Source organism: Lactuca sativa, chromosome 5 (assembly GCF_002870075.4).
Source record: "Lactuca sativa cultivar Salinas chromosome 5, Lsat_Salinas_v11, whole genome shotgun sequence".
Taxonomy (NCBI): domain Eukaryota; kingdom Viridiplantae; phylum Streptophyta; class Magnoliopsida; order Asterales; family Asteraceae; genus Lactuca; species Lactuca sativa.
The window spans coordinates 142,749,914-142,767,186 of NC_056627.2; the positions used below are offsets into that span (position 1 = coordinate 142,749,914).

Consider the following 17,273-nt stretch of genomic DNA (forward strand, 5'->3'; position numbering starts at 1 on the left):
ATATTTTGTCGCTAAATTTGTCGCAAGGAAACACAGATCCGCCGCTAAAACCCTCGCCGAGTTATTTGCCACGTTATAATTACCTATGGAGTCAATCCGTCGCTGATCCATCACAAACAACATTTAGTGACGGAATAGCGACGGATTCTTCCGTCTCTAAAAGCCACATATATATATATATATATATATATATATATATATATATATATATATATATATATATATATATATATATATATATATATATATATATATATCCGGTTTTTTGGACCGGTCCAACCGGTGGGACCAATTGAACCATCGAACCGGTAAGACAACCGGTTCGATGTCCGGTCCGGTTTTCAAAATATTGGATATGACTTCGCAAGGGAACAAAGAAAGTGTCATGTTTAGATATTTGCACAACAAAACATATACAGGTAGCAACTTCATGCATCAATGTTATTTTATTTCACAATTATTTTTCATCCCATTGATATGATCAACAACATTGTAATATATGCAATGTTTACAACTGCCTCAAGATCATCAATCCGGAGTGCTCCAAATTCTCTTTTGCTCGCTGAAGCTTCCAACGACACTCGATTGTGTGTAATCAGAAAGACGGCCTGCAAAAACCTCATAAAATGATACGTGGTCAAACCTCTCCAATACTTTGAATGATTTCCTTTTTTCAGCGTCTTCTGTAATTTCTCCATCTTTAGATATTTGTCCTGTTGCATGAACCTTAAGATGTCTGACATGAAAGGTTGCATTTAAAGTTTGTTGATCACCAGCCAAGATAACTGCACCCAAGATCTCCCCCAAGAACGTGTCCTATAAAATTTTCAAATGAGTGCTCAAGTCATACATGCCTAATTATGTAAATATCTGGTTGTTATACATAAAACTATAGTTTCGAGTTGTTCTACATCTAAGCATGGATACTAACTATGTATTTACGTATATAAAAATAATTTGAAAGAAATACCATATGTCGATATCTATGATTCCTTTGTTGCAAGTGATACAGTCTTGTCAACAAATGTTCACTGAAATGAGCTTCAGGTGTCTTTTTCTTCATATCCAACTTTTTTATGATGTGCGGAAACGAACAAACCTTTCGTTGCATGGAAAGAGGGATGAGTGTGACATCAAGTGATGAATCAAAAACTACCTTTGCGGCTAAAGGGTCAAGAAACATGTTCAGTTCAGTGTACTTGTTTGAAGGAACATTGATAACATTTCCATTGTCTTTGTTCTGGTAGTTGATATGCCCTCCTACTATAAATACATCCTGCAGTTAAATTTGTGATTTGTACATGACTCTTCAAGGACAGTATAAGGGGCAAATGCAAGGAATAGCAACCTACCTTAATTTATTTACGTATTTTACTTCGAAGAATATTCCATGTTATGTGGTAGTTTTTTTTTAAAGTGCGAAGTTCTATTAGAAATAAATGAGAATAGATGCAATGATAAACAGACCACGAGAGTACATTGTTATTTCTTGCATTTAACGCATATTATAATTATGAAGTTTATTTAATCTGAAAAGATATGAGAAATGAATCGATGAACCTGTTACCTGTATGATAGAACTAGCATTTGTGTCTGCAAGTATAATTTTTGCTAAAGTTGTCAACGGCCCATTGGTTAAAATGGTAATTTTAGATTCAAGATCAGCAGATTTCGCTATTGAGTTCCAAACTTCGAGTGCTAATGGTTGTCTAAGTTGAGGGAAATCAGTAGTCCTAGGAGCTCCAAACTCCACAGAATTTTCTGCTGTATATCTGCCAAAAAAACATAATTTCAAATCTGTCTAAGACAGAGAAAACATATATTGAAAACCCATATTTGCAAAGACAAAGTTGATCTGGACATTCCTAATGTTTTGCTTTTACTTAGTTGAATTTAAATTACCAGATAAGTTTCTGAAGAATCTATTTAGTTAGTTCATATTTGTTTTATATGTATTTAAATTACTACATAAGTTTCTGGAGAATCTATTTAGTCGATCTGGACATTCCTAATGAGTTAAGCACTAAATCTGGACTATTTCTTTTTTACTTAATATGGATAAAATGACTTAATGGGTTAAGCCAAAAAACTAGTTTAAATATTCTAAGACACTAAACTTTTAGATATTTTCCCTTCCTTTTCCTCCCAACTCCTATCAAGTTAAAGTTGATGAATATTGTTAAAATAAACAAATATTGTGAAATTTGTTTATTGGATTGTGAGGCTAAAATAGTCATTTAGTCTCATTTAGACTGTTTATTGAGTCCAAATTAGAAACAAACTTTATGTATACAACACTTTATCCAGTCACACATCATTACCCATCCAACTACTTTACCCATACAAGGGTCTGTTTCTTTTTTTTTCTTTTTTCTTTTTTATATATAATAAGACCTGAACGGATAAATTGACTGAGTATATAGAGATGCCTAGTCAGATATATTAGGGGACATTTCTTTTCTGGAATTAATAATGTGTCTTAATAGGAATAAATGTTATACCCTCTTTTATCAAATATATTTTAAAATAAAATGACTATCAATTTAATAATAGGCATATATATGATTCTAATTTTTTTTAAAGCAAACATATATTTGATTGTTAAAATAATGAAGTATGTCTTCCCGGTTCTTTTTTAAAGTATTTAAACAATAAATGGCTTCATATTTAAAATAATACAAAAAGGGTATAATCTCAAGTTGATCATTGTTATCACTTCATCGAAAGTAAATTAAATTGATATCCAGAAAAGAAATTGGAAAATAGAGATCTGAATCTGTAAAGTGTCCATATCTTCACCAAGCATATTAAGTCATGATTTATATATTAAGTAAAAAAGAAACATTCATATATATGAATCTATTAAGTTTGGTTCTGTTAAGTCCATTAAGTCCAAAATAAACGGCACGTTAATGATGAAAAGGAAACACCCTCTTAATGACATATTTCTCCTCTTGGTAAATTCTTTGACATATAGGGTTTGTTGAACATACCTTCTTGGGCTTCTTGGTAGATCACGAGCAAGTCCAAAGAGGGTGTCGGAGTCCAACAAACCACCACTTCCATTTGGGATAGCCTTCGAGTACTTGCAGTTGCCAGTGTTTGGGTCATTCGGGTAAGACTGGTTCAAACCAAATGAATCCCCTAAACCAACAAGAATATCATCACGACCCATCATATGTAGTAAATCATAGATCACATCTATTGTTGCTGCATTTGCCCAGCCGGTTGGAGTTACTAGTATTGCCTGAAATAAATAAAAAAAAAAAACAATATAAGTATTCATTAAATCAAAACGAATATTAGGGCACTGAAACAATGAATAGTAGAGTACCTTAAGATATATTGTCTCTATGGGTACTTTGAGAAGATAAAAGAGGGCCAAAAAGTCACCTGCACTCATATCCATGTCAAAAACAATCATCTTTCCTAGTTTTTTCCCTTCAAAATCTGGTTTGTAGAGAACTTCCTTGTAGTTGGGAAATTGAGATGTAAAATTGAATATGCCTTTATTTTTTTGTCGGTTTAACACCTGGTATAATATATGTATAGAAAATTGTTAAACCATAGTCGCATATGTTTATATAATGAGACAACGTATAAATATTTTTGGCACACATTTGAACATAGCAAATTTAAAAATATCATTAAGTTAAAAAGGAATGAAATCAGACAAACGTATAGTTGCATATGTTTATATAATGAGACAACGTATAAATATTTTTGGCACTCATTTGAACATAGCAAATTTAAAAATATCATTAAGTTAAAAAGGAAGGAAATCAGATAAACATATATCTAAAATCAACTTACATCCAGAAAACTGACGAAAAATTCTCTTTCGAGGGAGCTAGTCTTGTTGCGATTTGGCTTTGCCCTTGTAGCAATCAATACACCCGCTGAATCCCTTCCAGTGACTCTCTCTGTTAAACCATCCTGATTCTATAGTTTCAGTATCTTGATAGGTAGTTGAAGAAAATGTTACAACAATAGGCATTGTTATTAACCATCAGATGAAATTAACATACCGTTTTAATATAGTATACTTTGTGCACAAACTACTATAAGATACTAAAAATGTGTTGTTGAGCATTACTCTTTATATGGAAAACAACAATACATTTATTAAGACTACTTGAGTAGAACTTACACTTTAGAGAGATTAGTTTACTTTACTTTACTTTGTTTTCTTTGAGTGTTTCTTGGATGGTGGATAGTTTGGAACCAATGAGCTCCACATCTATTTATAGGTTTTATCATATCCCCTAAGGAAGGTTCTAGACTTTTCTACTAAATAGATATATCTACAACATTCTAGAATCATCTACCATACTCTATATCTATTTACTAGCTTCGAGAATGTTCTACCATGTCCTAAGTGTAGGATACTCCAGTGTCTTCTAGAATGATCCATAAAATTTCTAGGGTCTTTCATGTCCATAGTCACATAGATCGCCACCAGAGTAGCCATGATCTTCGTTCCAGATCATGCGAACTGGATAGGCGTATGTTTTTGTACCGATTGCACGTGGAACGCGACCCAAATCGGAAAAGGTACCGATTGCAAAATTGTATTGACCATGCCTCAATTCATGATTTTGAAAGACACGAACAATGATTTTGATTGTGGATTGTGGCTTTGGGAACGTTGATTTTGGGTATGGGATCGACGACCGGTAAAAAAATTATCTTTTATGCAATTAATTGTGTATATCCCCTAATTATAATGCAACGATTCACTAGATATGTTCCATATATACCATTAATTTTAATCAATTCAATTGATTTAAGTGGGTCTAGAATTCTTTACAAATTAATTGATTTCATAGTATATTTCATAGTGCATAGACGATTTCATATCAACAGTAGATTACAAACACCTGATTTCACTAGGTAATCAACACTATATATATATACATGGACGAATTTTTTTTATTTACCACACATTAAACAGAAACAAAAGCAATTAGAGGCACATTACTTATCAGTTATCATAGAAAAATGGTATTTGGTAAATGGGTATCTGATCATAGAGAGCCTATTGAACTACATGAAGATGAAGATATCAACCAGGAAAACACATTTGTAAAGGAGACTCAAGAAGTTCAAGGTAAAGAAGTGAAGGATGACAACCCCTGTTGCACAGAAAGTAACCATTCTTTCTGGTACAACTAGCAAGAATCCAGGTCGGGGTTCAAAGAAGTTGGTTTGTAAACATTGCAAACAACAATTTACTAGTTCATACACAAGGATACATGTACACTTTTTTGGTGATATGCTGTGCAAGAAACCATAAATTAAAAGGTGTCCGGTTGTACTTAATGAACACAAGAAGTATGAAAGGCTGATGAACAAAGTAAGAGATGCTAAAAAAATGGGAGTGTCTCGTGCTTTAAAGAACTCTATATTCACTAATGGGCACAATCGACTTACTTTTTGTTCCCGAGTTTAACAAAAGAAAAGAAAAGAAGAGAAAAGAATGTCACGAGAGAAAAAGAAGAGAAAGGAAAAGAAAACAAAATTTTCTTTCGTGTTCCCGAGTTGGAGAGAAGTGCAAGAAAAATGAATCATTTTGTTCTTTTTTTTCCAAATCCTCCCAAATCGGAAGGAAAATTAGGAGGAAAAATGATCCTCCCATTTCCCTCCACTTCCTTCCACTTCCCTCTTTTAATGAAACTTGAGAACACCAATCTCTTTTAGTTTCTTCTCATTTTCACTCATTTCCTTTCCTTTCTCTCGTTAGGTTGAACTCGGAAACAGGGTGTTAAAGATCATGAGAAGGATTTGTGCAAATGGAATTCCATTTAATGGGCTACATAATCCCCAATTTCTGGAGATGGTTAGTGCTATCAACAAAGCACCTGCAGGTTATAAGCCTCCCTCTAGCGAGAAAGCAAGGACGGGTCTACTTGATGAATGTCATAGAGATGAAGAAAAGGATTTAAATCCTATAAAAGATATATGGTATACACAAGGTGTTTTAATTGTTTCTAATGGGTGGACAACTGTATAGCACAAGCCACTCATTAATATCATATTTTTTAACAGTCGTGGGGCGATGTTCATGTATGCAGAAGACTTTTCTGTTGTGCAGAAAACTAGAGTTGCAATAGCAAACTATTTGGTTGGAGCCATCGAAACAATAGGACCAAGCAATGTCCTACAAGTCGTTACAACAATGCTACAAATAGCAAGGCTGCCGGGAAGGAAATATAAAACGTACACAAACACATTTTATGGTCTCCTTGTTGTGTGTATACGCTGAATTTGGTTTTCAAAGATCTTGCAAATTTGTTTTATTGGTTGGTGACAACATATAAAAGAGGGAAAGTGGTTGTAAAATATTTTCATAATCACATAAATGTTTTGACCATGTTTAGAGATAATTCAACAATCGAGTAATGAAAGATGGCAAAGACGAGATTTACATCTCATTATGTATTATTGAGAAGGTTAATGAATTGTAGAGAAGCTTTGTCTACAACCGTCACCCTTAATTCTTGGAGAGTTTAGGTAAAACAGGGAGATCAAAATATTAGGATTATTGGATAAAAGGTTGTTGAAATTATTAGAAGTGAAGAGTTTTGGGAGGATGTGGAGAGCATTTTAGCCATAAACAAACCTATATTTGCTAATAAGATTTTGTGATGACGAGGAAGCAAAAATGGGAGAAATATACGAAAAAATACACATGCTGGGTGAAATTAAAGATGTGATGTCGAATAACAAATATGTTTCCTATTATCATTAAGTTGAAAAAATATTGCTTGCTCGGTGGCAAAAGATGACTATTTTGTTACATTATTTGGGATTTGCTTTACGTCCACGATTCTATGATGTCACACTCCCAAACCAGAACGACGGAAATGTTCGGGAGCGGAAGACGTTATGTACAGTATCACAACAACTGCTTATAGTAATCAAAGCAAAAACAACCATTACATTAATAAATTAAAGTATTTACATCTGTTCATAACATTGTTTATGGCATAAAAAAGGTATAAAAAAAATATGAAAGACACGACTTTAGAAAGCTCCGTCTCCTTAAAATCTTGCAGGTGTAACTATCTTATTGGTTCCCTGAGAATACAAGTGATTTTAAAAGTGTATCAACATTTGAATTGGTGAGTTCATAAGTATGTTTTAGTGACGGAAAAGCTGTCTATGAATTTAGAAAATACTAGTGTGTTCCTCCACAAAATCCAATATTTTCTATAGTGAATGTAATGTAGTCATGTATGTTCCTTGAAAAGTGTATACTATAGTGGCACACATATTGCTAGAAAATAGTGTATTGTATCTGTATTTGTATGAAAACCCTTGTATGAATTCCTGCATACCCCAACTGGAAGGAGTGTATCATATTTCTAGAAAATAGTGTATTGCATCTGTATTGCATCTGTATTTGTATGAAAACCCTTGTAAAGTAGTGTATCATAGAGTACCATAGTTTTATTTAAGTAATATAAAACCATTGAAGTTGTGTTAATCCCGTAAACATGTGTGTTAGTTATGCTGTTGTGAGTTTCATATAACCATGATTGATATGACCTAGTGACCTCTACGACGTTCTTCAGGCGTCCGAATTAAATGACATTTATTACCCCAGAACTTCTGTTCCAACTGTAGCTAGCAGTCGGGGCATAAGATTGTCAATCACGTATAGATCTATAGACAAATCTCATGCTCTCCTTCCAGGAGACTCTGGTTATATTGTATAGGATTTAGAAACCATACCATGATGGGTACAACGAAGTAGTGCCCTACAACCCTGTATTAACTAGTTTATGTGTAGTGTAGTGTAGTGGCGTTTTGCGATATTGAATATGTATGTATAACTTGGTAGTAATGTACTTGTAATATAAAATAATTATATTTAAATAATTATTAAGTAGTGTGTACTTGTACCAATATATTGGAGTAGTGTTTGCCAAACTATACCTATAATTATAGTTTGAATAAATATTTTGATTCTGTGTATTGTACTTAGCAAAATAGTGTAGAGATTCCCAACTATACCAATTATAGTTTATTCGTAATGTTCTGTAATGTAGTCAAAACATTTGTAATCTAATCGTATGAAAGTAAAATACTCTTATGCTCGACATATTACAAAAGGGTTAAAATACATAAAATATTTTTAGAAAGTGTAGCGAATGCTCATTTTGAAACAATTGTAAGGTTTTAAAAAGATAGTTGTATAAACACAAAAGTCTTGCGTTTTACTTGTATGCCCCCAATATATATATATATATATATATATATATATATATATATATATATATATATATATATATATATATAACTCACCTCGAATGTGCATTAACTGGAAGTAACGAGTTGTAGAGACGATCCTCGGGTAGCGTACGCACTAATAACATTACCCTAAAATAATTATATTTGTCGTTGTATTTAAATAAAAAAAATTAATTTAAATAATTTGTAAATAATTAATTAAGTAAATAATACTTACAAAATTAATTTGGATTGTTTGGAAATGTTGAAGGGGTGATTTCAGTGGGAAATAGAGTTTTCAGTGGGCGATGGGGTGAATCCGGTGTGTTCTTATGTTCTTGAGCGGATGCTTGAAGATTTGAAGAATGTTATGAAGATTTGAAGATGGGTGAATGTTCTTGAGGAATTCGGTTGAAGATATGATGATTCTAGGTAAATTTCGTATGACTTTTGAGAGGAAATTCGGCAAGAGTTCGATGGCAAAAGTGAGAAATGAATTGGGAAATCGGTTATAAACATATATATAGGAATGGGAAATCAGTCATAATGGATTTGGGCCTTGGAGAATTTGGTCCTTAATGGGCCATTTTGGCGAGAATATGGTCATCCCAAGACCAAATTCCTTCTTTGTTGGATGATAAGACCGAAAACACATTAGGGAAAAGATTCCCAATACCGATTTCATGATTTACTTCATTTCCATGACCAAAAACACTAATTTAAGGTGTATATTTACGTTTTAAACCTTTACCTTTTGCCAATGCTTGATTTATACTACCCTATATTAACTTAGGTTTCAACCCACACGTAGTTACTAGGTTACAAACAAGCCCTTAAGGCTATAGAGGCTCAAATGCAAAAAGGATAACAATGTGAGTTTTCACTCGTGCCAGGTTAGGGTGTTCAGTATTGGCTTTCATTTAAAATCCCTTGGAATAAAAACCAAAAATATATTAAGATATATTATGAATTAAGCTATGTAGTAGACTTAGGTATGAATAAGTGCAACTCCTTATTTGATCTAATGTAAGCTTTGATTGAACTAGTGTGAATTTCATTGACTTTTACTGACTTGAAAGAACGGGTTGTTACATATGATAAAAATTATCTTTCAATATTTGGAACTGATTCGTACACAACAAAATTTCTTCATATACAACAGTTTGTGCTTTAAAATGTTGTATTTTACAACTCCATTAAGCAAAAATTGTTGTGTATGGATAAAAACTGTTGTGTACGAATCACTTCCCTCCAATATTAGTACCTGGTGGAAAGGATAGAAAAGCACCCAACTTAGATAAATAAGTGGTGCTTAGAGTCATGGAAGCGTTTAAAACAATATCTAAAATTCAAGAAGAATATCGGATGTTGCGAGAGCAATTTGCAACATTTACATGAAAAAATGACTTTATTCGATGGCATCATCACAGATGGATGCGATAACCATGGATGTGATTGATTGGTGGTCAAGTTACGGTTTAGAAATTCCAGAATTGTTTGATGTTGCCAAAAGAGTTCTCTCACACCCCATTAGTAATTCCTCAACAGAAAGAAACTGGAGTACCTACTCTATTCACAATGTGAAAAGAAATTGTTTAAATTGTAAAATGGCAAACAAGTTGGTTTTTATCCACTCAAACATTCGACTCCAATCATGTTTTTCTGAAAAATACAAAGCATGCCCAACCAAAAAATGGGATATAAATCTAGAAAATGCAAATTTGGAAGGGCGAGCTACAAGATACGAAGACTTGCATTGGGAGAACATAAAGGGAGATGATGTTGATGCAGATGGAAATGGAAAATGCAAATGATGGATTAGTTTCAAGTCTTTAGGTGTTAATGTTCATGTTTTTTGTTTTTTAAACCATTACTATTTCTGTTTTTATTCCTGGTAGTTAGTTTCAATTTCTATGTTTTGAATTTTGAAGGGCTAGTTGTTGCAATATTACATCTTGTTTGAAGTGTTTATGTTATAATCTATGTTATCCATCCTTGAAATTATGTTCTAAACATGGTATAATGTATTGGATACAATGGTACACTGTATCAGATACTATGATACACCGTATCGTGATGTACCGGGTGTACCGAAATGAACCTACCCTCTCGTACCCTATACATCCAAGCTAGTGAACCACGTTCCCATACTGCGATTCATGTGACTATGTTCATGTCATTCTAGAATATTCTAGAGTCACTTGGTATGTTCTAGAATATTCCATAGACATCCACGATGTTTTAGAATCTTCCGGGTCATTCTAGAACATTATAACATTTTTTCGGTATAGGGATAGACTTCATTAGGCTAAGCTCCATTGGGCTAGTGATGACCTTCAACACTCCACCTCAGCACTAGCACCTATTCTTTATACCATGTTGAGATGATAACTTAATGTCTCATATATTCCGGTACTTAGCCCTTTTGTGAACCCATATGCTACTTAGTTATCAGTCTTGATATGTTGCATCTCTGCTACATGCTTTGTTTTTCCAAAGTTGATGCAACTGTTGCTTTGTACTTTTTTTCTATAGTTAACAAAGATACTATTGGTTATCTTTTTCTGCACCATAATATTGTTCCTGAACCCTTTGAACTATCTTGTATAGTAATTTATGCCCCCTATTGGCAAACTTGTAACCACATGAGATGTCTCTTTTGTCATCCTTGACTAATACCCGTAATATTAACGAGTTATGTTGTGATCCCTTCTTGACCCAATTATCATGATTAGATGTTGCTCGGGTGAGGGAGGCTACGTCTCTATTACAAATAATTTGTTTTTGTTTGTATTTGCCTTATCTAAATGTTGCATCATGGGATCCACTTTTTGTCTCACAAGAAACATTTTCTGCAACTCTGGTGACCTTATGTTCTTGATCTCCTTTGGAACGTCCATCTTCGAGGGAATGTCTTCCTCCTTCAAGGTTGTCATGAAATTCATCTTACTCTTCTTGAGACCTTTGTTGAGTTGCATAGTTGATAGGATTCGGGACCTTGTCCTATTTCTATCTAAGGGTAAAATGTAAATTATTGAACCCTTAGTGATATGTGTAGTATCATCTCTTTCAAATCATTAGGGTCATATCTTGTTAGGAAATCCATTCCTAAAACCATGCGATAGCCATCCATATTCACCACCATCAAGTCTATGGTGCCTTCCGATTCTACTATCTTAAGGGGTACCCCATATGCAACACTATGGATAGACTTGGATAAAGTGTCGAGGATCTTCAACGAGCCTAGAATTTTGTTATATTGAATGCCCAACTTCCTAGTTTCATCCTCATCAAGGAAATTATGAGATACATAGTATCTCAACATCCTTCAACTTTTAGTTGCATTCTCTTTTATTGCACGTAGTGCCTCAACAACCCAATTAACTTCTAATTCTTTTTTAGAAGTTACTGTAATAGTTTCGATAGACTTTTTCTTTGACCAACAATCCATGGACATGTAGCCTAACTTTTCATAGTGGTCATCAAGGTTCTACATGGCGTGAGGCGTGGCGTGGCAGGAAGGGCAAGTCTCAAACTTAACGAGTCACGGCTTTTTTTCAAGGCGTGATGTAAACCAACGATTTTGTATTAATTTATAATTATATTACCATATAAATATAAACTTATATCAAATATAACTAGTTTTTAGAAGTGATATATCAATAACAAATAACAAAAAGTTAACAAAAAAACAATACTTGTATCCCCAATTAGAAAAGACCTAACAAAGAGCAAAAAAAATGCGCCTCAAACGAAAAAGCACACGCCATGGCATGCCATATCATGCCTTGCCACGCGTTACGCCTAACAACAATGTTATGAGGATTTTCGTAACGGTGAAGCCATGCCTCCCACCTTGGCGCGCCTTTTAGAACACTGGTTGTCATTGTTGCCTTCGGACATCCTCCCTCGAGAACTCTTATTGTCGGTCTTTTGAGATCTTCATGGTTTTGAGGTTCCTTGACTCCTTCCTTGGTCAGTATTCTCCTATCCTCCTTTAATAGACGACTTGAAATTCCTGACTTTTACTTGTGTAGAGTGCTTCATCTTCACTCATCAGCGTGATGCATCCCATTTGCTTAGCCGTAGCTTCTTGGCTTGTTAGCAAATTCTCAAATTCTACAATTGATAGATGAATGGGCCATCCTTATACAGCAATAACAAAGTTTATATATTTTGTCTCGATCTTTATCATTCAATACCAGATTGTTGAGCAAAACTCATTATATGGAAACAACAATACTTTTATTAAGACCACTTAAGAAGAACTTACACTTTCGACAGATTAGTCTAATCGAAGGTCTCCACAAATTAAACACACATAGTCTAATCTTCAACGAGTCTCCATTTCACGATATGTGTTAAGAGTCCCAAATTGGCCTTTGAATCTTTTTGGGAGAAAATATAGGACCACAAATATGGGGGATGGATAATGAAGATAAGGAGGGTATTTATGTCTTTGGTACAAATGATAGATAGAGAACGAGTTTATGTCCAACTTCTTCCACCTTTTTGGGTGGTATAACAAAATTGCACTATTTGTGTCAGTGACATCAGTCGTAGTCCTAGTGCTACGGCGTCTTGCATAACAAATTGGATAACATTACCGAATATCTTTCTGAAAGGACTTACCTTACATCTCCCTGTCCCATTTTTTTGGAGGCAAAAAGGATCTTGAATTCCGGTTTGAACATGACCACTATGAACTCCATTTCTCTTTAAGTTGAATTTTGGAATTTTACGACCATCAAAGAATTTATTTGAGCCATCAGATATCCCGTAAGGTTTATTGGAAGTAACCACGGTAATATCCATATAATGCATTTCTGAAAATTCGTTTTCTCCATGTTGTTTGTGTAGATTACGCATAATTGAAGTGGAAACACCTGACATAAATGAGTCCCACATAAAACAACTCTGCAAAATTGAAACCAACGTAGAAAAAGGTTATCTTTGTTAAACTTGATATTTAAAATGCCTTAAATTCTAGTACCTCATAGAAACGATTGTCAGACCATATATCTCTGACCATCTTAAGTGACTTGAAAACATATTGTGCCTCGTAGGTATGTTGATTACGCTCAAATGCCTCGAAGAAGTTTTTTGAAACGGGAATTGTGTTTGTTGCATCTAGGGGAACAAGGGTGACTGGAATACCAGAATGAATAACCTGTAAAAGTGAGTATATTCTCCATTCATTTATTTTATATTTTGATCACAAAATGCTAGATTATATACTCCCTTAGGCTGTGTTTTTACATTTGGACGGGACAGAACTAGACAAACTTTCTACTGCAGTTTTAATGATGAAGATAAGGAGGGCAATCACGTCTTTTGTGAAAATGAAACATCAAGAGCTAGTACAAGACCAAATTGTCATGTTCTTGCATTAATGAATATCTTAAAGCAACAATAAAAAACATGAATTGAATCTCCTTTGTTTCTATAGATTTTCTAGCAACCCTTGAGCTGACCCACAGAAAAGTAGGCACATAGTGGCCAAATTGTGATATTTCAACTACGTCAACTCTACCAACTCAATCAACGATCCATTACCATTACAAACACCAAATATCACATTGAAATTGAAACTCCAACCCTCTCCTATTTCTGCAAAGATGCCACCCTAGAGCCAAACTATGCCCAAGGGGCACACTAGTAGTATTTTAGATGACTCAAGAAGAAGACAGTATTTAGTTACGATGGACAAAAGCACAACAATAATAGTAATGTCAAAGAGGGATAATTACCTGATATGCTGCAAAAGGATCTCCAAAGAAGTTGAATTCCACATACGGATTACTTTTGAAGCTTGTAAATACATTACCAGGATAACCGGTTGGGTTCTTTGACCTCACAGCACCCCCCATAATATAAATGTGCTCAACATTTTTCTTTAAATGTGGATTAGTCATAAGAAAGATGGCAATATTTGTGTGCGCCCCAATTACAAACAAACTAATGGGACCTTCAGATATCTTGTCGATTAGTACTTTCTGAGCACTTGGTTGTTGAAGAGGTGAATATCTCCTGCTTCCCTATTTCATAATTCAAAATTAAAATATGATATTAACAACCCATTTTTGGATGCCATCCTACCAAACACTCACTAATAGTTAATCTAGAGTTGGAGGTTGATCAACAGAAGCATTTGAATATATACCTGTGGAAGAAAGCTTTTTCGATAGCCATAGTTTGTATCTTTATACAATCTTTTTCCAACAGGAATAGCCTGTCTATATCTACAAGGTCCAGCTGTACCACTCCCCTGATTGTAAGTTCTAACTTAGCATTAGACTGATAATAATCACAGAATATTAACCAAACTCGGTTTAAGATTTTGAAAAATAATTCGATACCTGGTCAATTATAGGAATATATCCACCAACATTCGGCTGTATTTTACCATCATCGAGTATTCCACCCTCACCCCCCATACCGACAGCAATGTCATCCCGCCCCATCATGTAAAGAATATCATATATTTGATTCACTGCATGCCCGGCGTCTGACCATGCATTTGTGTTAATCGTTATTGCCTACAGTAACATAATGGCGACTGAAATCACACAGAAAATTGCAACAAATGCAGCAAAATGTACAAGTCGAGAAAGCATGTATCGAGAATAGGTGAAGAGGAAAAGAACCTGCAAATCAAATTCAGATCTATTAAGCTTCAGGAGGTACAAAATAGCAAAGAGATCGTCTGTTTCAACATCGGTATCCAAAAGAATCCGGTGAGGACTGCGGCTGCCGTTGTGGGCAGAGCAGGCTACTACAAGCGCAGCCATGATTATAACAAATAACGATAGCAGCTTCATTGTTCCCAATCGGCAAAATTTAGCGGGGGTCTTGAATATCATCAAAATTTCGGAAACTCTTGTAAGTGATTTAGAGAATTTGGGTATTTCCTCTGGAGGATTGACTAAAAATCGGGATATAACTGTTGGACCATAAGATTCCGCTTTTGAATAATGATCACGGGTGGAGCATAATGTCAGAAATCAAAATAATTTTACACGGGATATCTTAACTTAATCCCCTCAAGTTACGATATTGTTTCAGAAATAACCCTATAATTTGGATAAATTTATATCAATCTCTAAACATACATCTAGTACATATAATTTTACTCTTAATCTCCGAGTGGATTTTTTGGCCAATTGGAATTTTAGGTCTCACTTGTAAAGGAAAACACATGGAAGATAACATTCGCTTACCTCATGCGCATTCCCAAGGAAAATTTCAATCATATTCTTTCGGAAAATCAAAGGACACTCAGGTGCAACTGTCGCATAACCTTTATGTTTTCTAACAGTTACTATTTAGGAACTATGGAACTCATGTGTGTTTATTACCTTTATGTTCTGTAACACTTACTATTTAGGAACTATGGAACTCATGTGTGTTTATTGACATGTCCTTGATGCTTTATTGTGAATATTGGTAACATTTTGTGTTTGTGGGATTTAAAAGGGTGTAAGACGTTAATTTATGTGTGTCAAATTTGAGCACAATTTGGATTAGATAGCAGATAACGTCTAGAGGGGGTGGTGATACCTTCTGCATTTAAAGAGATTTTGATTATTTGATGATTATTCGTATATGAGATATTCATGTCCACGTTATATGTAACACTTGAATTTGGTATGTTCCCTATCAACCCTTCTATTTCTAAGTAATTCACTTTCGGTCCTTGTGGTTAGTACACAAGGCGTACCATGCTTAGCGTACTAGCTGAGATGTTGGATCGCGCCTTTGGACCACGTACGTGGGGTGTACGCTTGTGTACGCATGGCGTTCATGTGATTTAATGAAATCCTAATTTTAGGGTGTTGCACCTTATATAATCCATGTGATCGCCGCTTTTGGACATGTTTTCTCAGCCTCCTTACTCTTGAAAACCCTAGTTCATCCATTTGCTTTGTGAGGTGCTCTTGAGCCTTGGTTTTGATCTTTGGTGAGTTTTGTGCTCTTTGAAGTGATAGAATAACAAGTTGGAAGACTCATTCCTCGGATGGGGGCTTAGAGATCCATATTTAGCTCCATCTTTTGGTGACTTTTGATGTATAAAGTCCATACCTTTTCTACTCTTTGCTTTGATCAACTCTTTAGCTTGTTATGGTCCCTTTTGGTTGGTCTTGACGAGTTAAGGCTATTTTAGAAGTTAAACCATGTAGATTTGGACATTTTGAGGGTTCCTTTGGCATAAAAATGCAAACTTTATGGTAGTGGTAGTCTCATGATTACATTAAGTCACTTGTTAAGCTCTATTGAGCTCTAAGAGACTCATTAAGCCATGCATGCACGTAAAGTTGGCAACTTTACGTGATAAACCCCCTCAAGAGCCTCATTGAGGGTTCATAACCATTTTGTATGTTATATATCTTTGTGATTATTGCATGTGTTATGTGTTTATATGTTTATATGTTTATATGTATGTCGAGCGGGGCCCGATGTCTGACATATTTGTATACCGAGCGGGGATCGATGTCAGGCGGGGCCCATTATGTGTTTATTTATGTATGTATGATATGCGGTATTTTGGGGAACTCACTAAACTTTGTGCTTACGGTTTTCAATTTATGTTTCAAGTACTTTTGGTTCCAAAGGGAAGAGCTCAGGATGATTGCAGAGCACCCACCACTCGATTCTGCATTCTATGATTTACTTTGACGATTGTTGATGCATTGTTACAATTTGTTTACCTTGGTTTTATGAAAATGATATGGTTTACTATTTGAATAATCTAAAAATGAAAAAAATGGGTCTTTTTTTTGGGACGTTATAAGTTGGTATCAGAGCCTTAGTTTCAGGGATTTGGACATACTGTGGGGTGTGTATGAACTCAAACTGAGGATTTGGTAATGTTTTTCAAAAAAGAAATGTATTTTTTTAAGAAAATAATTTTATATGACAAGAAAGGTTGTGGTGCATGCAATTAAAAGAGCTCAAGTGAGTTTACCCAAAATACCCGTACATGTTATCTTATATGATTTGATCTAAGAATATGTGAATCGCATGCTAGTTAGGGCTAA

At 34.6% G+C, this 17,273-nt stretch overlaps 1 protein-coding gene across 1 annotated transcript; it reads right to left on the reverse strand.

Moving 5' to 3' along the window:
• Positions 1 to 369: 369 nt before the first annotated feature.
• Positions 370 to 15,204, reverse strand: LOC111907097 (nucleoside hydrolase 3). Its single transcript, XM_023902890.3, has 12 exons — positions 14,883 to 15,204; positions 14,595 to 14,774; positions 14,399 to 14,503; positions 13,986 to 14,273; positions 13,229 to 13,405; positions 12,868 to 13,152; positions 3,814 to 3,936; positions 3,335 to 3,532; positions 2,994 to 3,247; positions 1,568 to 1,772; positions 971 to 1,276; positions 370 to 816 (listed from the first exon to the last, which is right to left on the reverse strand). Exons 1-12 carry the CDS (start codon positions 15,096 to 15,098, stop codon positions 529 to 531), a joined length of 2,625 nt encoding a protein of 874 aa, XP_023758658.1. The 5' UTR covers positions 15,099 to 15,204; the 3' UTR covers positions 370 to 528.
• Between the last annotated feature and the right edge of the window lie 2,069 nt (positions 15,205 to 17,273).

What these genes read in the sequence shown, in the direction of transcription:
- LOC111907097 (XM_023902890.3), bottom strand. Translation starts at nt 15,098, where the DNA reads ATGATATTCAAGACCCCCGCTAAATTTTGCCGATTGGGAACAATGAAG. An exon ending in TTTTCGTCAGTTTTCTGGAT is followed by an intron (nt 3,533 to 3,813) that starts GTAAGTTGATTT and finishes ATATTATACCAG; the next exon opens with GTGTTAAACCGACAAAAAAA. An exon ending in ATCATAGATATCGACATATG is followed by an intron (nt 817 to 970) that starts GTATTTCTTTCA and finishes AAAATTTTATAG; the next exon opens with GACACGTTCTTGGGGGAGAT.